Source organism: Ovis aries, chromosome 3, assembly GCF_016772045.2.
Source record: "Ovis aries strain OAR_USU_Benz2616 breed Rambouillet chromosome 3, ARS-UI_Ramb_v3.0, whole genome shotgun sequence".
In the NCBI taxonomy this organism is placed as follows: Eukaryota; Metazoa; Chordata; class Mammalia; order Artiodactyla; family Bovidae; genus Ovis; species Ovis aries.
Window position 1 is genome coordinate 25,621,676 of NC_056056.1, and position 22,842 is coordinate 25,644,517.

Consider the following 22,842-nt stretch of genomic DNA (forward strand, 5'->3'; position numbering starts at 1 on the left):
AAAATTAATGAGTAGGAATTAGAGCTACTGAATGTAGAGCAATGACGTAGGAAAGAAGCTGAAACAACAATTAACCAGGCAACAGAATCAATCACAAAGATTTTTTAAGAAGGAGACATATGGATTATGTAATTAGTAGTCAATAAAATTCTACTTACTGAAATATGAATATTATGTTAAAATGGTATTAAGACTATTTTTAAAAGTTAACTCAGAATTCCTAAAGTTGTCTTAAAAATTGTTATTTTAATCAAAATGTCAGATTCACTAAACCCATTTGACTTACATTTCAGTTTCTTTAGTGTTAATTTTTTCTCCTCTTAATTTCAAACTTTTAATATGTTGAGGAGAAGGCAATGGCACCCCACTCTAGTACTCTTGCCTGGAAAATCCCATGGATGGAGGAGCCTGGTAAGCTGCAGTCCATGGGGTCGCTAAGAGTCAGACACGACTGAGCGACTTCACTTTCATGCATTGGAGAAGGAAATGGCAACCCACTCCAGTGTTCTTGCCTGGAGAATCCCAGGGACTGGGGAGCCTGGTGGGCTGCCGTCTCTGGGGTCGCACAGAGTCGGACACGACTGAAGTGACTTAGCAGCAGCAGCAGCAACATGTTGAAATACATAGATTATTGAATTTATTAAATAGTATATATTTTTAAGGTATAGTAATAGAATAGGCAACAACTAAAAATAATCCATGTGCTTATTTATAATAAAAAGTCATTATTTCATAGAAATATGTAGAGGCAAGGAATTGTTAACGGTTGTTTCTTCCATCAAGAAAAATTAAATAGCTGAGTGCCGAAAAGGAAGAGAGGGCTTTATATTCACTGTTTATTTTGTTCTTTATCCTTTGTATTTTGTACCATATCTACATATTAACTTTTCAAAAACAAACAAAATTCAAAAGATTACTTAAGGAGAAACATAAAGGGAAAAATAAATAAAAACATAATATAATAGCTATTTTTTTTACTAACGCAAAGAGAATATATAATCAGAAAATTTTAATGTATTAAACAGACTTAACGAAGATTTTTAAATGGGATAAGAGAGTCGAATTTTGAGAAGTATTTTTATAATTTAGTTTTCAAAATTATTTAAAAATCATATATGCTTTTATTTGTTCTACCTTATTTTTCTCTTCATAAAAGAAGGGAAAGACTTTTAAAATTCTGACAAGCCCCTGAATTCTTGAAGAAAGATACACAGTAAGCCATCTAGATTTAAGCTTTGTTTTGACATCTTTGGCTCCAGGAGAAAATGCAACAAAGAATATCAAAGAAGAGGGGAGAGAACTTTAAAGGTCTAGCAGAACTATGTGCCTCAAGAAGAAAATTTAATCAGCATGATACATTTTAACACATAACTACTCTTGTTCACATTGTTGATTCTTGCATTCAGCTAACATGAATTGAAGAGTTATTGTGTGAAACACCATTTCTAGGCACTGCAAACACAGTAAAAAATTAAATAAAAACTTTTGCCCTTATTGATTTTCAAATATAACAGACAATAAACAAGATAAATAAGTAAAATACACAGTATGTTGATAGCAAAGTATTAAAGAGGGGAAAAAAAAAAAAGCATGGAAAGGATATGTGAATGTTAGCAGAAAGAAAAAGCCACATTGAGAAAGTGACATTTTAGTAAAGTTCCAAGGAAGGCAGTTCAGGGCAAGCTATACAGAAATTTTAGGAACAAGCAGTCCAGGAAAAGAAAGCAAGTGAAGAAGCCCTGAGGCAGGGACATTCCTAAAGGAATCCAACGAAAAAGGCCAGCATGGTTTCAGTAGAATGAAATAGAGGAAAATACTAGAGAGGAGTTTAGGGAATTAAGAGGATCAAGTCATCATATATACTTGTACATGAAAGTAAGAATTACAGCTTTTTCTCTAAGTGAGATGGAAAACCTTTGGAAAGTTTTGAGCAGAGTTGTGATGTGCTATGACATATTTTAAAGAACCATTCTGGCTAATGTGTCCAAAATAGATTAAAGGGGAGCAAGTACTAAAAAGTAGGGAGACCAGTTTGGACTCTACAGCAGCAGTCTTGGCAAGAGAAATGAAGCCAACGGGATCTGACACTGGGCCAGCTGTGGGTCATGAGAAGATAGTGACAAAAAAGACTCTAAGATCTCCAACCTGAGTAACAGAGAGAATGACGTCACCATTCACTGAAATGAGAAATCCTACAGGAGGAGGGATTTGAGGGAAAATATCAGGAATTCAGTTCAGGACATGTCAGGTTTGAGATATTTATTAGACATTATAGTAGAGATGCTAAGTAAACAGTTATGAGTCAAGTTCTGGGAAGAGGTCCTCAAGACTTCTTTTTTCCTTCTTTTTTTAATTACACATGGTCCAAATTATAAAAATTGTTAAACTGCAGAAACATTATAATTATAGAGACTTTTATATCATGAGTTTATTCTTTTGCCCATATCCTGGATAAGTGAAATAGTTTAATGACTATTTCTTCTCAATTTGCTGTTATAACATGTACCTATGCTTTAAAAAAAGGGGGGGGGGGTGTGCAAAAACAGCAGCAACAAAAACATAAAGTGGGAATATCTGAAGGATAGCTTCAGACAGTGGTATATTTTACAGCTATGTAGAAAAAATATAATTTGGAACCTTTCTGATATCTTTATATCCTAATCTCTTTAGCCCAAAAGATAATTTCTTTTTTATTTATTTAGCTGTGCCAGGTCATAATTGAGGCATGCAGGATCTAGTTCCCTGACCAGGGATCAAACCCATGCCCTCTGCATAGGGAGCATGGAGTCTTAACCACTGGACCACCTGGGAAGTTGTCCCCCAAAATAATTTTTAGTAGTATAAATTTTGTCACAAAGTACTATATGTCTATGTAGGTATGTGTAATATTTGTATTAGAAAAATTTCCCAAACTGATGGCTGACTGTATAAATTCTTTCACGTGGCCATTGAGATTGAACTAAAGATCAACTTTACTAAATATTTTATTTTCTATTTTGATTAACTAAATAATGTTAAATGGAGAACATTAACTCAGAAGTTTAAGGCACTGACTTAAGGCACTGTCTATCAACATAACTTTTTCAAGTTGATTTAATGGAAGGTTCTGCTTCTTTTCTCATGCTCACTGTTAATGCATCCAAAAGCTTGTTGCTTTAAACTGAAATAACACAGAGAGTTATTCTAAGGTTGAAGAAGAGCAAGTATTTTTTGAAGTGGCTTTTCATCCTTTGAATATTTTTCTTCTAATCTGAAAGCATTCAACTTTTACATTTTAAGAACAACGTGGAGGGAGGGTGGATTTCAATTTTAAATGTCTTCAACCATAGCTCTCAATGCAGACTCTCCAAACCTGGCTATGAAGACAAAAGCAAAAGAGCCAAAACATTACTTCCCTCCTATCCTCCAACTTTCTAATTCCGGAAACAAGAATTCACAAAACTAGGCGTAAGAAGGAAGGCGGTGTCTGTTTTTGTGTGCATATGTGTATTTGGGAAGGAAGTACTGAGGGAAGGACTACTTGAATAATGATGCTAGTATGAGCAAATTTCAATTTGAGGTTTTTCCAGTGGTCATGTATGGATGTGAGAGCTGGACTGTGAAGAAAACTGAGTGCCGAAGAATTGATGAGTTTGAACTGTGGTGTTGGAGAAGACTCTTGAGAGTCCCTTGAACTGCAAGGAGATCCAACCAGTCCATTCTGAAGGAGATCAGCCCTGGGATTTCTTTGGAGGGAATGATGCTGAAGCTGAAACTCCCATACTTTGGCCACCTCATGCAAAGAGTTGACTCATTGGAAAAGACTCTGATGCTGGGAGGGATTAGGGGCAGGAGGAGAAGGGGACAACAGAGGATGAGATGGCTGGATGGCATCACTGACTCGATGGACATGAGTCTGAGTGAACTCTGGGAGTTGGTGATGGACAGGGAGGCCTGGTGTGCTGCAATTCATGGGGTCGCAAAGAGTTGGACACAACTGAGCGACTGAACTGAATTGAACTGAATTTTCCTCAAAATTTTAATAAGGAAAGCTCTATAGACCAAACTATTAATAGTAATGGTGTGAAGTGAAGAAGTGTTAGTCGCTCAGTCATATCTGACTCTTTGCAACCCCATGGACTGCAGCCGCCAGGCTCTCTGTCTACGGAATTCCCTAGGCAAGAATACTGGAGTGAGTAGCCATTCCCTTCTCCAAGGGATCTTCCTGACCCAGGGATTGAACCAGGTCTCCTGAATAGTAAGTGGATTCTTTACTGTCTGAGCCACCAGCCCAGTAATGGTATAGTGGCATAGAAATGGTATGTGCTAGGAGTTTATACTTATGTAGTTCAGAATGTGAAAGAACCCATAGTGGTTGTAAGTTTATGCACCATTTACTAGAGAAAAATGAAAGCATATATAAAAGCTTCCTAAAATTAAGAATAAGACTGGGAGCATAAAAATTTGTCCTAGAGAAATTGATATGAGAATGGAATTCAGTATTCACACACAGCAACAAAGAATAAAGAAAAGGACCAAGGTTTGTGATGACAAACTTTGATTGTGATGAGACCTGCCATGTATAAAATGAAAGAAAAATCCAACATGGAACTTATAAAAATAATAAAAAGAAGGAGAAGATGAGGACCGTGTAGAAAAAAAGTCAAAGGAATGTCTTCAACAGACTCAAAGGAGTAGGCATATTCCCAAAGATAATAATTCAAGATACAGGGGAAAAAAAAAAAAGTCAAAACATTCTAGTTATTAGCTATTGAGTATTTACTGTGTGTCAGTACATTATTTTTCATTACTGAGCAGTTTCTACTAATATCAGAGCTATTATGAATCTATCACATGTATTCAGTCAGTTCAGTCGCTCAGTCGTGTCCGACTCTGTGACCCCATGAATCGCAGCACGCCAGGCCTCCCTGGCCATCACCAACTCCCAGAGTTCACCCAGACTCACATCCATTGAGTCCGTGATGCCATCCAGCCATCACATCCTCTGTCATCCCTTTCTCCTCCTGCCCCCAGTCCCTCCCAGCATCAGAGTCTTTTCCAGTGAGTCAACTCTTCTCATGAGGTGGCCAAAGTACTGGAGTTTCAGCTTTAGCATCCTTCCTTCCAAAGAAATCCCACGGTTGATCTCCTTCAGAATGGACTGGTTGGATCTCCTTGCAGTCCAAGGGACTCTCAAGAGTCTTCTCCAACACTACAGTTCAAAAGCATCAATTCTTCGGCGCTCAGCTTTCTTCACAGTCCAACTCTCACATCCATACATGACCACTGGAAAACCATAGCCTTGACTAGACAGACCATTGTTGGCAAAGCAATGTCTCTGCTCTTCAATATGCTATCTAAGTTGGTCATAACTTTTCTTCCAAGCAGTAAGTGTCTTTTAATTTCATGGCTGCAGTCACCATCTGCAGTGATTTTGGAGCCCAAAAAAATAAAGTCTGACACTGTTTCTACTGTTTCCCCATCTATTTGCCATGAAGTGATGGGACCGGATGCCGTGATCTTTGTTTTCTGAATGTTGAGCTTTAAGCCAATTTTTTCGCTCTCCTCTTTCACTTTCATCAAGAGGCTTTTTAGCTCCTCTTCACTTTCTGCCATAAGGGTGGTGTCATCTGCATATCTCAGGTGATTGATATTTCTCCCAGCAATCTTGATTCCAGCTTGTGTTTCTTCCAGCCCAGCATTTCTCATAATGTACTCTGTATATAAGTTAAATAAGCAGGGTGACAATATACAGCCTTGACGTACTCCTTTTCCTATTTGGAACCAGTCTGTTGTTCCATGTCCAGTTCTAACTGTTGCTTCCTGACCTGCATACAGATTTCTCAAGAGGCAGGTTAGGTGGTCTGGTATTCCCATCTCTTTCAGAATTTTCCACAGTTTCTTGTGATCCACACAGTCAAAGGCTTTGGCATAGTCAATAAAGCAGAAATAGATGTTTTTCTGGAACATGTATTAGCTCATTTAAAATCATTTCACATGCATTAGCTCATTTTAAATCACAATGATCCCAGGAGATAGTATTATCCCCTTTTTAGACTTTCCCAAGGTCATAAAGCTATTAAGAATTCAAAAGATATAGCTATTACGACCTGGTGTAGAAATTTATTCACTTGTACACACAAATATTTTATGGGTACCTACAAGGGGCAGGTACTCTTCTAGGCACTTAGGATATATAAGTGGGGGGGAGAGAAAAGAAACCTGCCTTCAAGGGGCTTGCATTCTAGCAAGATATAAATTATATGTGTGTGAGAAGGTGGTGAGTTCTGTGGGGAAAAATAAGAAATTAGACCAGGATGTTGAAGTTACAAAGTACATGGTGGGGGATGAAAATTAAAGAATAGAGCTGAATTTGAAATGGTATTTAGTGTGTCTGAGAACCTTGGCTTGTAGCAGGATAATTTAATCCAGTAACATTTATTTGTGAACTGATACATCAGTCATCCTTTTTCTGATTTTATCCTTTCTTGACACTTCCTTTTTTCCTTGCTGCTGCTGCTGTTAAGTCACTTCAGCCAAGTCCGACTCTGTGTGACCCCATAGACGGCAGCCCACCAGGCTCCCCCGTCCCTGGGATTCTCCAGGCAAGAGCACTGGAGTGGGTTGCCATTGCCTTCTCCAATGCATGAAAGTGAAAAGTGAAAGGGAAGTCGCTCAGTCATGTCCGACTCTGCAATCCCATGAACTGCAGCCCACCACGCTCCTCCATCCATGGGATTTTCCAGGCAAGAGTACTGGAATGGAGTGCCTTTTCCTTACTTTTTGCTAAGTAGCCCAATTTATTGCTATTTCTCTGCCAAGTGTTTTGAAAAATATTGCTCTACTAATGGTGACCTTTAAATTATATCTTTAAATTATGCATATCATATATTTTCTCTGTGTATAAAAAGTAAGCTCATTAAGGTAGGTCTTATACATGTCTTCTTATACATTCTATTACTGAGCCTAATACAATAGTAAGATATGTTTGTTTTATAAATTAATTAATTGATAACTACATGATCATAATTCTGCTCTAGCCAAAGATAGACTCTGGAGGGGAAAACAAATACTAGAAAGTGAATTCAGAGAAAGGTGAAAAAATTGCTACAGAGGAGAGTGCTTTTATTTCAATCCTTACTAAAGTAAAAAGTGAAAGTCGCTCGCTCAGTCATGTCCGACTCTTTGAGACCCCCTGGACTAATACTCGAGTGGGTAGCTGTTCCCTTCTTCCAGGGGATCTTCCCAACACAGGGATCGAACCCAGGTCTCCCACATTGCAGGTGGGTTCTTTCCAGCTGAGATATCAAGAAGCCCAAGAATACTGAATTGAGTAGCCTGTCCCTTCTCCACAGATCTTCCTCATCCAGAAATCGAACCACATTGCAGGTGGATTCTTTATCAACTGAGCTACCAGGGAAACCCCTCAATCCTGACTAAGTGGTCTTGAAAAATTTACCCATCCTCTTTGTACCTCTGGTGTTTTTTTTTTTCACTTTAAAAATAGGGAGAGTGGATTAGAATAGGTAGTTTGCGACATTTTTTAGGAGTCATAGATTCTTTTCAGAAACCAGTAAATACTACCAATGCTCTCCACAAACACTTTATATTCATATATCATGAAAATAAGTTGACATATTTTATAAGGCTATGAAAAGCCTTCATGTATACATGTATTAATATGCTATGAAAACATTAATGAAATATTTTATAGCATTTAAAGATAGATATACACATTAGATACACACGTACACAAAACCCTCTCCAAATTTTATAATAAAGAAAGCACAAAACTTCTAAGATGGAAGAAAGCATTTATCCAAAGAAAGAAACAAAAGATTTATAGATGTGAACTATTTTGAAATATTAAAGTCCAAAATCTTCTTTTAAGTTCTTGAAACATATTCATTTCAGATAGGGATGAAGTTGTTTAAGCTTAGCTTTTCTTGACAATCCAATCCTGATTGGTCGACCGCATGTCTTAAGAGGTAGTACTCTTGAAATTCCATATGAAAAACTGCTACCTAAAAGTGTAAGACAATAAAGGTACATAAGGGAGTAAAAATCACTCATAGTTTCTATGCTTAAAAATGATTCCTAACTTCTAAAATTACGATACTAACAACATTTACTGAGTCACTGAGCTAAGTGCTTTGAGTGCATTAGTTTACTTACTCTTATCTCCATTGTTTAAATGTGGAAAACTCAGCACAAAAAAGTTAAGTAACTTGCCCAACATAACATATCATAACCATTAAATAAAATCAGCATTCCAGTCATGCAATCTGGCTTAACATCAATAAAACTATATAGAGTTTAAACTTAACATGATGTAGTGGCTGTAAAGACTATGTTATTTTTTCATTAGAAGTTATTAGACTATATGATTAATATGTACATGTGACTTCTAATTTAGATTATTATAGATAATACAGCACAAATGTATTCATCATCATGTAACAACATTTTGTAAAAAGTTCAAAACATCTGGCTACCTGATGCGAAGAATTCACCGGAAAAGACCCTGATGCTAGGGAAGACTGAAGGTGGAAGGAAAAGGGGACGACAGAGGATGAGATGGTTGGATGGCATCACCGACTCAATGGACAGGAGTTTGAGTAAACTCTGGGAGTCGGACACAACTAAGTGACTGAACCGAACTGAGAAGCTGTGAGTTTCAGTTTTGTCTGGGGACTTACTGAGGAGTATACCCTCCAGATACAGCCTCTCACATAACTCTGAAGAACTGCTCTGGACAGGTTAGAGAGGAGGTGAGCATACATGTGATTTTGGAGAAGAGTAATGTGCAACCAGACTCACATCTTGGTAGAAGCTTAGTGCCAGTCAGGAGGAACAGATGTTTTAGTCAATTATATCAGGGCTTTTCTAAGTATGGGAAGTTGCAAGAAATTGGGTTCATACAATTTTCTCTTGAAAATATCTATCTGAAGACCTGTTCTGCCAGTTTTTCCAGAGCACAGAATTCCTGAACTCCTTTCTGACTATGCTAGAGGTTAGCAAGTGCAGTGGTTAATGACTCACTCCTTGTAGAATCAGGTGACTCGTGATATCCTTTGGTTGACATATACATTAAAATTAGAGAAGTATTGGTACTAAATGATATATAAAGCTCCTGGCATACTGGCTAGCTGGCATTTGACACACTCAAAGTATTTTCCTCCTCCATACCACAGAGAAAGGAGAGAGACAGAAAGGGAGATAGGATGCGCTAGAAATGTTGGTAACAGAAACTTTAATTGGAGGCATCATGATGACAAGTAGGTGGGTATCAAAAACATTTCTGCACAATCAGAAGTCTTTCAATACCTTTAAAAACACCCTGCATAAGTAGGGACCCGGTCTACCTAGACAGAATTAGTTCATTTTTAGTCCATAATTAGTCCATTTTCCCCAGTACCTCCCAACTTTTCCCTTACACTATGGATTTTAACAAATCCCAGATATATCATTCCATTTTTATGTACTTTGAAAGAAGTTTCACAATGATCCTAACATAGTATTAAGTAATTTTGGCTGACCTTTAACATTATTTTTCATATTTCTTGACAAGGAGGTATCTTTCCTTGTGAAGCCACAATAGAATATTATGGGTTCAGATATTTCCAACAAATGTAACATTTCTTTTCCGATTGAGGCACATACTTTAATCTATCTTAAATATCCATTTCATTAACACAATTATCATCAAGATGACAATATGGGTTTGTGTTCTCTTAATAATCTTCCTCTATCAGAGAATATGTCCCTAAACCCAATTTCTTCCTTTTTTCCTGTTCTAGAAGAAATAACCCCTATTCTTTTCAGGCTAATTCTACTACCCAGCTTTCAGTCTCATAATGTTCCTTAAATTATTTCCTTTTTTCAGGGGAGAAAACCCACAGGCTTTTGATCTTCCAAGGACTTGGATTAATTTTTAACAGTATTTCATTGAAAGCTAAGAAAAAAGAAATTATGCAGTTTTGAAGTGACTGAATAAAAATGTCAGGGACAGCAATTTCTCCTAATGAGAAGCCAGGAGAAATGCTTTGAGAAGTGATGCAAAACGAAGATATTTTGATAAATACATTTCACCTACATCATTATTCTTTCTAGATCTAGTCTTGTATAAAACCAGCAATTTCAGATCAAATGAAAATGTAGTCATTTAAAAATAATTCCCTAATTTCAATCCAACCCCTACCTCATCCTCATTGGTACTACAAGTTAGAACAGATGGTAGACTTAGTGTATTTTATTCTGATATTTCAGACCTCTTAGGCAAAGAATAAGGTTAGCTGTTTAACTTTTCTTTAGTTTGATTCTTTTATAATCAAACATTTAAATGCCGTAGTACTAAATGATGTTAATATATTTAAATGGTGCTAATTTCTTTCAAAATTACAATATGAAATGTCCATATAAACAGCCCTATAATATTTAAAGGATAGAAAACTGATAATAAATTTATAATTGGAAGAAACACCAATGTAAACCTAACTTAGACAAATGCCTTTTTTGCTTTTGGTAATTAATGTTACATATATTAGATGTACATATTAGACATATATAATACCTATCTTATATAGCTATTGCAAGACATCACTGAAAATATTTAAACAGTTTTATAGAGTATATTTTCTAGTTACATTCTAAATGATTTTTTTCATTTTTAGCCAATTTTTAACTGTAGGAATTTGTATCAATAAATTATTAACGTTTACAAAAGTATTAAATCTTTGTATTTATTTTTTAACAACCTAAGCATATTTTCCTTATGCTAAAAATACAAGAATGCAGTAACCATCTTAGAAAGTATTAAAGAAAATAACCAAAACTCTTACCTGCCTTCAGTAGATAATTACATTTTTCTTCCTTAAATTCATCAGAGAAAAAAGTTGGTCTTTCAGGTGAAGGATTTTCACAACCTGAAAATAAAGACCAATGTGTTATAACAAAAAGTAACTTTTTATATGAAGTGTCAATACTATAAACGAATTACTTTTTCAGAAATATTCCCTCCCATTGGTTCCTTATATATAATAGAAAAATAACATCAATAAACACTGTCTTACACCTTACTTTCTTTTTTGCCAAAATTATATATTTGGCCTACAAAGGAAAAAAATGCCGTATTTTATCTCAGAAAGTACATTTTAAAATCAATTTCATACCTTCCTTAGAAGTAGAATAAAGTAATTCTTCCTCTGGTGTTCTTAGGCAGCAATCATTAGGAACTTCCTGTTCACCATTTTTGGGTACTGTTTTCCACTTAAATAAACTTTGGTGTTTTTTATGCATATTAGGACTTGTTATCATATCACCAAGCAAAGAAGATGAACATAATTTGTTTTCTGTACCCATTTTCAAACCTTTTTTTATCTCCATTTTTACCTCCTCAACAGCATTTCTTTCTACAAAGTAATTTTCTTGCCTATTGTTGGTTTCCACAGTGCTTAGAATTTCATTTTCCTTACTAATTTCATGAAACATACGAAGTTCTTCAAGCACTAAATTAAATTTACTCTTCATTTCAAAATTGTTTGCTAGTGTCAGAACGTCTGTTGATAAACACTTGGCAGTTAAGTCCTGAAAACATTCATTGTTCCCTACACTCAAATGAGTTTCAAACTGATGATTAAAACATTCTGAAGAGTCATTCTTTGGATGAAAATGCTTTGAATTAGCTAACCCACTTTCTTGAAAAATACTCTCATATTCATTTCTGTCAACTATATTACTTTGATTAACGTATTTAGTCTCTTCCGCATCCAATTTAGTCATTAATGAAACTGGTTGCACAATAAACATGTCATCCATTGAATAAAAACTATTTTTTTCTTCTTTTTCTGTCTTAACGTCTTCATGACCTTGGGAAAAGTTTGTTAAATTTTGTGCTGTGATTTTTCCTTCCTCCTTCAAAGTTAAGTTGTATTTTTTATCTTCAATTTCATTTATCAAGTTCCCAAAATCTAGCACCTGAGTTACAGTCATGGGATTGGTTTGTTCACTATGCTTTTTGTCATGGCTTGCCTGTATAGCCTGTTGCCTAGTATTGAAGAAATCTTTAAATATGTAGTTAAAATTAAAACTACTGATCTTATTATGCTTTTGCTTTTCTTCAGCATATAAATCTTGATTCTGCGCATTTAATTCATAAGTTTTTTTGTTAATATATTTCCAGTTCTGTGTAAATTGAGAACAAGACCTAACATGTGTTTTATTAGTTTTAGAGCTACAGTGAATCCAATTTTCCACACTCATGACTCGTTCAGGACAATTCTTATTCTTGTCACTAATTTCTTTTGTTGGAAAAATTTCATCAATGTCATCAAAGTCCATTAAAAGAGGAATTTTTTTAAATGTTTCAAAAATTGGAAAGTATATGTTTTTACTTGTCATACTGAAGGAATTGGTAAGTTTTTTCTTAGGCTCTTCAAAAATTTGTTCACTTTTAAATAGCTTTCTTTTCTTTAACTTAGGTTTCATAATATTTTCTAATAGTCTTGAAAAAGTTAAAATCCTGACTGAACATACAGTATGATTTTCCAATGTGATATTTTTTGGATAATTCAAATACATTATCCATTTGAAAATGCATCCCTCTTCTAATTTACAGTCATTTCCAACTATTGTAAAAGAGACAAAGTCATTGAGCAAAGAAGTTATGCTGGTTTTCAATATAATATTTAGAGGGTCCAAAACACTGGTTTGTAAACATATGCTTGAAATATCATTATTTATACTGACATTCATAGTCTCAGTTATTAGATTTTGAACATCAATTTGTTTTTTACACTTCAAAATTCCATACCAGGTTAAGATATTATCTTTTTTATTTCCTGAAATATTTTCATGGAAATAAAATATTTCTGTAATGAAACTTTCAAAATTACTGCTTAAATTAAAATCTTTTTGTGTGCTATAATATCTGAAGTGTAGCATATTATCTTTTTCTCCTTTATCTTTTAAGCAAAAAATTTGCTTTAAAGCTTTCTGACTACCCAGTGTTTCTGTCATGAGAGGCTTTGCTTTTTCATCATGTGTTTTCATGACTTTCATATTGTGATAATTTCTTTTACTTAGATCTATTTCTAATAATTGTTGCAAATTCAGTATTTCTCCAGCTTGTTTCATATTTTCATATTTCACCTTGTAACTATCCACAGTCCAACTATTTTCCCTATTTTTTCTCAAAATATATATAATGTTACAATCCCAGCTTTGCAGTTTTTCCAATCTGGTAAATATGTAGCTGTACAGGCATGTTTCTGTCTCCTTGCAATTTGCATTTTCTAGTTTTATAGTGAAATTCTTTGCAGAGTCTATTGCATCAGACTTGATACTACTGTGATTATAGTAGTGTAAACTGATCAAGTCTTTTTTTCTCACACAAACTCTTTGGTTGCTGAGTGACTGGTGGTTACTTTCACAACACTCAGAAAAAATATTTTCTGCATCCACAATTTTTTCATAATTCTGTAACTTTTGCTTCTTAACATCAGGTCTATTTTGGGACCAGTGAGTGTTTGTGAAATCCCTAACATATGCCTCATTTTTGTCATTTTTCTTCCTTATTTCCTTTAAATAGACAGAGGACATTTTGCTATTTAAATCAGTTGGAAACTCAGGGATACTTGTTGTACTCTTATCTCTAAAATAGCTAGGTTTGACAATTTCCATGCTGGGCCGGTTTTGAGATTTTGATATTTTTAGCGTAGATGCTGGAATGCTATTTTCCTTTTTATTTGATGGCATAACACTACCAGCTTTACATCTGTTCTTAATATCATGAAACGTTGATTTGGTCTCCTTGTAAAATGTGATATCTAAAAATGGATTTTCTGTCAGTTTTACGTCAGTATTGTCTTCCTGACTATTGTCTCTCTCTTGAACTAAATATTGTTTTCCATCCTCGTTTTTAATTACATGTACATTGTGTACAGAGGCTTGGAACAGCTGACCAGTCTCTGTTTCAAATCTATCAGTGCAATGCGCACTAAAAATCTCTCTGTCATACAGCCCTGGTTCGCAAGACGTTCTAGAAGCCTTCACACCAGCAGCAAAATTTTGTGAGGGTAGAGACCGCAAACAACTATCCATCTCAAATTTGCTATTTTGGCCTTCCGGATTATATATCTGTTTCCCACTGACAGATTTCTTCACACAGGAGTCTTTGGCGTTACCAAAAATCTCCTCAGTTGAAATCATGAGCTCTTTGAGGGGTCTGAGCGACAACTCCCAGACTTTTTCCACCTCAGACAAGCAAGGCACCAAAGGCAGCCTCCACGCCCCCTCAGAAACACCACCGGTCTCCTCAAGACGGGGCTTCTTACTACGGGGTGGTAGGGAATCAGGGTCGTCAGAAGGTGGTAAAGGGGAGGCAGGCTCCCCGAGTTCGGAAACCTGCGGCGCGCGCTGCGTGAGCGACATGACAGCGAACTGAGGGAATCTGTCACAGGTTCCAGGCAGACTCGGGTCTCTGAGCCGGCTGGAGGCGGCTCTGAACCAATACACCCGCTCCAGCCCCGCCTCGGCCACGCCCCTGACACGTCCCCAGGGCCCGCCCCAGGGCCACGCCCATCCTCCCCGGGGCAGCGAGCCTCACCCACGTAGTCTCTACCTCAAGAAACACCAAGCGCCTGTGACCGTTATTTTGTCTATTTTTAGAGCCCCTTGCTATTGTTACAATTGTAGCTGATCTAAACTTTTCCTTCTCTCTGATAGAATTAGAGAGAAAAGTCAAAATCTTTTTTCTTTAATTTGTGAACGGAGACAGCTGTATTTTTTAAATTCTAAAATTTTGTTTTTTCTCAGAAGAACGTCTCCACAGTTTCTCTGGACTTATCTTGTCCATTGAAACCGTGTAGCCCTGTAAACACCAGACCAAATCTCCCTGTGTGTGGTAAATCTTTCTAACATGCTCTTAATGATGCCAGTGGCGTTTAAAATCATATTCCCACTTCAGTCTTGAAGTGTGTTTTGAGAAAAGGCAGCACTGGTACTTAACAATCTGAATATTTCAGGAAAAAAGTCGTGTGGAAATTATTATCCAGATAACTATTAACCTACACTTTAAGATTGTAGAAAATTTTCAATGCACCGTGGAGTTTTCTTTCCCAATGTTGTGATTTTTTTTTTTTTTTTAAGTCGCTCAGTCGTGTCCGACACTTTGCAACTCCGTAGACTGTAGCCCACCAGGCTCCTCCGTCCATGGGATTCTCCAGGCAAGAATACTGGACTGGGTTGCCATTTCCTTCTTCAGGGGATCTTCCCTACCCAGGGATCGAACCCAGGTCTCCTGCATTGCAGGCACACCCTTTAACCTCTGAGCCACCAGGGAAGCCCTGTTGTGAATACAATTACTTAAAAATTATATGTTTCAGCTATTCTATTTATTGTAAGTGTAATCAGACAGTTCTGACTCACATAATAAATTTTGTAAATGTTATTTTTCTTTTTTTCTGGTTTGAAAACAATATATTCTCTTCAGTCAATTCTCATTTTTGTGACTGTCATGATTCTAAAGAAAGCAATGCTCAAAGTGTTTACTATTATTCTTATATACATTTTCATTAAGAAATATGTCATTACTGTTCAGTAATCAGAAGCTTCTATCCCCTTGATGATAGTTTCAAAGTTGATAAGCTGTATATTCACAGAAACATACATATATATATATATATATAAAATCTCAGAAACTTTAAGTGTATAAATGGCAAACTATGACTGGCATACTGCTTTAGTTAATAAACTGTTCATCAGCCTCTTGTCTCATAAATATTCTTAGATATATTATGATTCCAATTCTAGACATTACTTTAGCTTGTGAATTCCTCCAGAGAAATGTTTACTTAAATTTATAGAAAGCCTTACAGTATAAGCACTTCATCAACACTATAAATATAAATGTGGCAATAGTTCAGGTTATATATCAGCAAGTTCTCAAAGTACTGTTCCTATATATCTTTAGTTGCATTGTGTTTTTATTTTAATCTCAGATTTTCCATAATTCTACAGTCCATTCAAATGCACTCTGTTGTATGCTTTGACCAACCCATAGACTGACTTGCATAGCCAGTTCAGCTCAGTCGCTCAGTCATGTCTGACTCTTTGCAACCCCATGAACCACAGCACACCAGGCCTCTCTGACCATCACCAACTCCTGGAGTTCACCCAAACCCATGTCCATTGAGTTGGTGATGCCATCCAACCATCTCATTCTCTGTCATCCCCTTCTCCTCCTGCCCTCAATCTTTCTCATCATCAGGGTCTTTTCAAATGAGTCAGCTCTTCGCATCAGGTGGCCAAAGTATTGGAGTTTCAGCTTCAACATCAGTCCTTCCAATGAACACACAGGACCAATCTCCTCTAGGATGGACTGGTTGGCTCTCCTTGCAGTCCAAGGGACGCTCAAGAGTCTTCTCCAACACCATAGTTCAAAAGCATTAATTCTTCAGTGCTCAGCTTTCTTCACAGTCCAACTCTCACATCCATACATGACCACTGGAAAAACCTCAAATTGAAATTTGCTCATATTAGCATCATTATTCAAGTTGACATGATTAAATAACTAAATAACAACAACAGCACTTTTACTATTCAAAATGTATTTAGTGATGTCTTAAGTGTATTTTAAGCTTATGGTTTTGGTTTTGATTTTATATGTTAAAATGGAGAGTTGATTGAGCTTATATCAGCATAAAGCCAAAAACTGACTTTAAATATTACTGGTTTTAATGTCATTTAAATTTCATGGTAAAACCAGATATTTGACAGGGTAGTTTTTCTCTTTTATATCTTTTAATAAAGCATGTAAATGATGAATAAATACACTCAACCTAAAACTTTCAGAACAAGTTAGTCAAATATGTTTTAAACACTTAACAACTAACAAAAATATTTGAAACAAATACAGGGGTTAAAGAAGAAAATACCAACATTTACTAAAAATGTTTAAAATAAATATGGCTATAAATAACACAAAAAGCATTCTTTATAAAGTCACTAAGAAGCTCTAGTTGGGAAAATATTTAAGAAAACTGTGATGTTCTGTATATCCACATATGCAATTAACCTTTCAGCTGAGTAACAACAGTAATTTATAAAAGTCCTAAGTGAGACAACGTATATGCAAATACTTTGAGTTTTAAACTATCTCCTTATTATCCATTTTCATTAATAACATCATTATCTACCCAGTATTCTGAACTAGAAACTCTTGCTGCTGCTGCTAAGTTGCTTCAGTCGTGTCCGATTCTGTGCGACCCCAAAGACGGCAGCCTGCCAGGCTCCCCCGTCCCTGGGATTCTCCAGGCAAGAATACTGGAGTGGGTTGCCATCTCCTTCTCCAATGAATGAAAGTGAAAAGTGAGAGTGAAGTTGCTCAGTGGTGTCCGACACTTTGCAACCCCATGGACTGCAGCCCACCAGGCTCCTCCGTCCATGGGATTTTCCAGGCAAGAGTACTAGAGTGGGGTGCCATTGCTTTCTCCGAGAAACTCTTACTGTTATCCTTAATTTTTTTTTCTCTTTTACAGTCTTTCCCCATCACCCAATCCCTTTGTAGACATTCATCAAATCTTATTAATTCCATATTAAATATGACCCAGGAATGACTCCTCTACTCTTTATCCCTAATGCTTCTGCTTTATTTTAGACCCTCATCACCTCCTGCTGAGAAGAGTAAAAAGAATGGTCTTTTCACTAGTCTCCTCTTTGACTTCCACCCACCACTATCATGAGATTTTTCTTCCTAAAATATTAATCACTTTGTCCCTTGTTTCCTAACCAAGAACTTATCTTGACTCATTGATGCCCATAAAATAAAATACAGACTCTTTAATTTGATATGCAAAGTTCTTTGTAGTTCTCCAAACTGTTTTTTCAGCTGCTTCTTATATTACACAACACAACTTGATTTCCTGCATCACTAAGCTTTTCACCATTCTTCAAATATATAAAGTCCTTTCACAGCTTCAAGTCTTGGGCATATGCTGGTTCATTTGTGTAAGTATGATGTCAGGCTTTACTTAAAAGTCTTCTGAATTCCTTCCAGTTAACAGCTATGTTATATGTTTAGACACCCACAGTTTCATCTGCTCCTCATTCTTTAGTTCTAAATATGATTTCATTAATGTACTATTATATTTTTGCATGGTTAGTTACTCAAAGATAATTTTTTTTTTTCCTAAGCCCTGACTGTTGGAAAGCCAGGGGAAATGTTCAACTATTTCCAACATTCCTTTGATGGTCTAATAAATTTCAGCAACAATTAAAAGATTCTTTGCTCCTGAGATAAAAGCAAGAGTCTGTATTATTTTGAAATTCATACAATTGTAAATAACACCTCTTTAAAAAAAAATTGTGAATTCTTTTCAATTAACCTTTCACAAGAATCTTTTCAAGATTTTGAGATGGCAAAATGTCTATAATTATTTTTATCATACAAACTTGTAATTACTTAGATTACCTTCTCCTTTTGTATAATTTTGCTGCTGAGATTAGTCATTTTGTTATGATTGGTTGCATAATAAATATTTAGCTGGGCATTGAAAATTCATAAAACTATAATTTACTTTAAAATTTGAAGGAATTATATATATTTACATTAAATACAAAATACAGTTAACATTAAAAACTACACTGAACATAATTTTTTTATCCTGAAAGCAATATAGAATAACATTGAGGTGAGTAGGCTCTGGAGTTAAATTGTCTGTGTTTAAATCTATGGTCTACATCTTCCTGGTTTTGTAATCTGAGCCAGTTACTTAACCTTTCTGAGACAGATCCCTGTAAATGGGAATTGTAAAGTAGTAATAGAACTTACCTCTTAGGCTGTTGTGATTTAAATGAAATACATCATGTAAAGCATTTAGAAGAGAGTTGGACATGTAAATAGATATTTATTAACATCTAACTAGCAAGGTGTAAGACTAGGTCTTACAGTTTGATGAATGTCAGCATCTCTATCCAACCCTCCATTTCAGTAATATCCTGTGGGTAACTTAGAGTAGGCCTTGATGGAAGTATTTCTATTTAAATTGCCAAAATCAGAAACAATACAAATTAGGGAGTTTTTTTCTTTCTTATTTTTATGTTCTAGACAAGCCAGGTGTCAAACAGCTACCAGCATAGTATTGAATCAAACTCTATTTTACAATACTTCAGACACATTACTCTGTAAATCAATTCTCACTACAGAATTGTGGCTGTGGTAAGCCAGGGAGTTTTTGTGTCTTGTCTGGCTAAAGCAGTGCATACATGTGCGTGCATGTGTGTGCAATTGCTAGGCCGCGTCCAACTCAGAGAGGCAACTTGACAGATTATATATTGGTACCAGGACATATTGTGAAAACTTTAAAACAACAAAACAAAACTATATTAGCTTGTTTTCATCTCATTTGATAATTTTTATGGGTGAAGAATCCTAAATTTGCCACACACAAAAAAGTATAACTCTCTCAATATTTTAAGTTTGCCTATAGTTCTATACTTTCAGAATAGCCATAGGTTCAGGTCAGAGGAAAGGAATGGATCGAAAGAATGCTTTTTCTATCACTATTTAGGGCAGAGTATAGTCATTGTTTACTATCAATCAATAATCACTGTCAACTAAATAACATAATTTTCAAAGTACTTTAAGTGAATGCTTTCATCTGATTTGATTTAACTATCCTTCAATTTGCTGAATGAAATACCTGTTATCTGCAAGAAACTATGCCTCATACTGAAGTAAATACTATGACGTATAAAATGTAATCTTTGTCTCTAACAAATACATTCCAGCCAGAAATATGCATATAAAAGGATAAAGGTGATATAAAACTAACACTACATTGCCCGTTACGTAGCCCAGTTAATCAGGCCATTCACAACTTTGTCCTAGACTGTTTTTTCGCCTGATCTCCAACTAATCCATTCCCTTCTCCCACGCCTCTCACACTCTGCCTCACCAAGTTGCTTTCGATTCCCCAAACACTCATGTTTTCTTGTTGTTACTCAGTTCTCAAGTCAGTTATTGAGTATTATGTTTCAGGCTTCCCTGATGGCTCAGTTGGTAGAGTCTGCGTGCAATGTGGGAGATCCAGGTTCAATCCCTGGGTGGAAGATCCCCTGGACAAGGAAATGGCAACTCATGCCAGTATTCTTGCTTAGAGAATTCCATGGACAGAAGAGCCTGGTGGGCTGCAATCCATGGGGTCACAAAGAGTCAGACACAACTGAGTGACTAACACTTTCACTTTCATGTTCCAGGAACTGGGTTAGGTATTAGGTATTCAAAATCAAGACAGTCTTTTTTCAAGGGGTTTACAATATAATAGGAGAAACCGACATATAAAGTATACAGACATATAATAGTATAAGTGCTATAATAGAGGAATACCCAAGCACTGAAGAGACAAGATGAAACCTAGTCTGGAAGTTTAGGGAAGATACCTAGGAAGAAATGATGCTCAAAAGCTCATTCTTAAAGGATACATTAATTAATTCCATACTTAGGAGCCTATAATTTTCTATAAAATATCTTTTTTTCTCTTCTCCATACTAAGCAGTTTTTATCCATATCCCCATTATTTCAGACATCTATTGTAATACTTATAAAATTACATAATGTTATATACTATCTCCTCTACTAAACTATTAGCTCCTTGACACTTAAAACAGTTATTTTGTTTCCCTTTGCATTTCTGGTGTATAGCATGGGTCTTACCATATAATAAATAATAATAATTTTTAATTGTTGGGTTGACTATATACCTATTGAGTAATATTAGCACTGTTAAGAAATTGATTGTTGTTATTGTTTAGTCACTAACGCATGTCTAACTCTTTGCAACCCCATGGACTGCAGCATGCTAGGCTTCCCTGTCCTTCTCTGTCTTCCAGAGTGTGCTCAAACTCATGTCCATTGAGTCAGTGATGCCATCCAATCATCTCATTCTCTGTGGAATTCAGTAAAGAATGAAGTAAGTATCTCATTCTCTGTGGAATTCAGTAAAGAATGAAGTAAGTTTTAGATAGGAAGGTGACAAAATCTTTACAGAGGAGAGAAATTGAACTGGGTCTTGAAAAGTGAAAGTGAAGTCGCTCAGTCGTGTCTGGACTCTTTGCGACCCCGTGGACTGTAACCTACCAGGCTTTTCCATCCATGGGATTTTCCAGGCAAGAATACTGGAGTGGGTTGCCATTTCCTTCTCCAGGAGATCTTCCCGACCCAGGGATTGAACCCGTATCTCCTGCATTGTAGGCAGATGCTTTACCATCTGAGCCACCAAGGAAGTCTTGAAAAACAGGATCTAGACAGCCTCAGGAGAGTAGTTTCAACTAGAAAAGAAAAAGGATCTAAGATCTAAAAAATAGAACTCTGCTTTCACAGAAATAAAAGAAGTGTAGAAATAGCTCTAACATTGGATGGAGAGAAACAAGGATGAACTAATCAGGAAAGTCATTAATCCAAGAAGTTTGGCTATAGAAAGTGCTACCTAGTCAGGACATAAAATAACTAGTCTGAAAGAAATAAAGTGATATTTTTTTAAACCAAATCTACATAGAGGCTATAATATAGTAACACATCTATTGTGAATGTATCAATAATATATGCCCCAGAATTCATAATTATAATGAATGAGTTGAGCACACTCTTCATAACTGAACCCCACACATTCTATACATTAGTGGATCTTATCAGAGAAGAGTTAATGATAGAAAAATGTGACCCAGGCCATGACTCTCTTGAGGAGGTTTTTGAGGGAGTCTTGAAAAAAGACAGCCAAGAATCATAGAAAGTGGAAAGGAAATGTAACTTTAGGACATGCAGAGAGGCAATTAGTTGCCCACTGTAGGGTGTTGTCACATAAGTCTATTAAACAGCAACTCTTAAAGTTTCTCATAGATAGCTATGCCCTATGAGAAACAAAGTGGCAGAGGAATACATATTCAGTTTCATAAAGTTATCTGACACATATTCATTATATACATAATACTGGATACATAGTGCTTAATCATGAATAGATTAGGGTTAGGGTTAGCAGTGTCGCCTGTTTTGCAGTTTTCCTGAGGCCAGACATGCTAATCACCCACTTGAAAAGTGAAAGTGAAAGTCACTCCGTCGTGTCCTACTCAGTCCATGGAATTCTTCTGTCCAGGATACTGGAGTGGGAAGCTGCTCCCTTCTCCAGGGGATCTTCCCAACCCAGGAATCAAACCCAGGTCTCCCACATTGCAGGCGGATTCTTTACCAACCGAGCTACCAGGGAAGCGCCCATATATAACTGTAATAATCACTGGCTTACTACAGTTATATACCAACTTCCAAAAGCTAAACCTATGCTATCTGGAGACCACTCAGAGGGACTCTAGAGGTGACTCTTAAAAGCTATCTAGTTCAGATCTTGAACAATAACCTGGAAAAACATATATATGTATAATAATGACATCTTTCAGAAAACAGAGAAACAGGACAGAGGCTGGGCTTGGTATATAATAAGTAGCTAAGCAAAGACAGAACCACAACAATCATGGTTGGTATAAAGATCTTTTTTCTCATATGAGAAAAACTAAAAGGTGAGAAGGAGAAGGAGAAGCACTGTGACCATACATTTCCAAGCTCTCCTAATTAGAATATAAAGGAAAAATATGTGTTCTCCATTATAAAAATAATATAAAGAATCAAAGGATTAAAAATAGAATTTTAGTTTAATATGATCTATGACCATCCATCAGAGAAGGCAATGGCAACCCACTTCAGTGTTCTTGCCTGGAGAATCCCAGGGACAGGGGAGTCTTGTGGGCTGCTGTCTATGGAGTCGCACAGAGTCGGACACGACTGAAGCAACTTAGCAGCAGCAGCAGCAGCATGAC

General features: G+C 36.1%; 1 protein-coding gene across 1 annotated transcript; it reads right to left on the reverse strand.

Moving 5' to 3' along the window:
• Positions 1-7,604: 7,604 nt before the first annotated feature.
• Positions 7,605-14,409, reverse strand: RAD51AP2 (RAD51 associated protein 2). The gene is made up of 3 exons (XM_004007214.5): positions 11,151-14,409; positions 10,821-10,904; positions 7,605-8,003 (listed from the first exon to the last, which is right to left on the reverse strand). Exons 1-3 carry the CDS (start codon positions 14,407-14,409, stop codon positions 7,885-7,887), a joined length of 3,462 nt encoding a protein of 1,153 aa, XP_004007263.4. The 3' UTR covers positions 7,605-7,884.
• Positions 14,410-22,842: the final 8,433 nt, after the last annotated feature.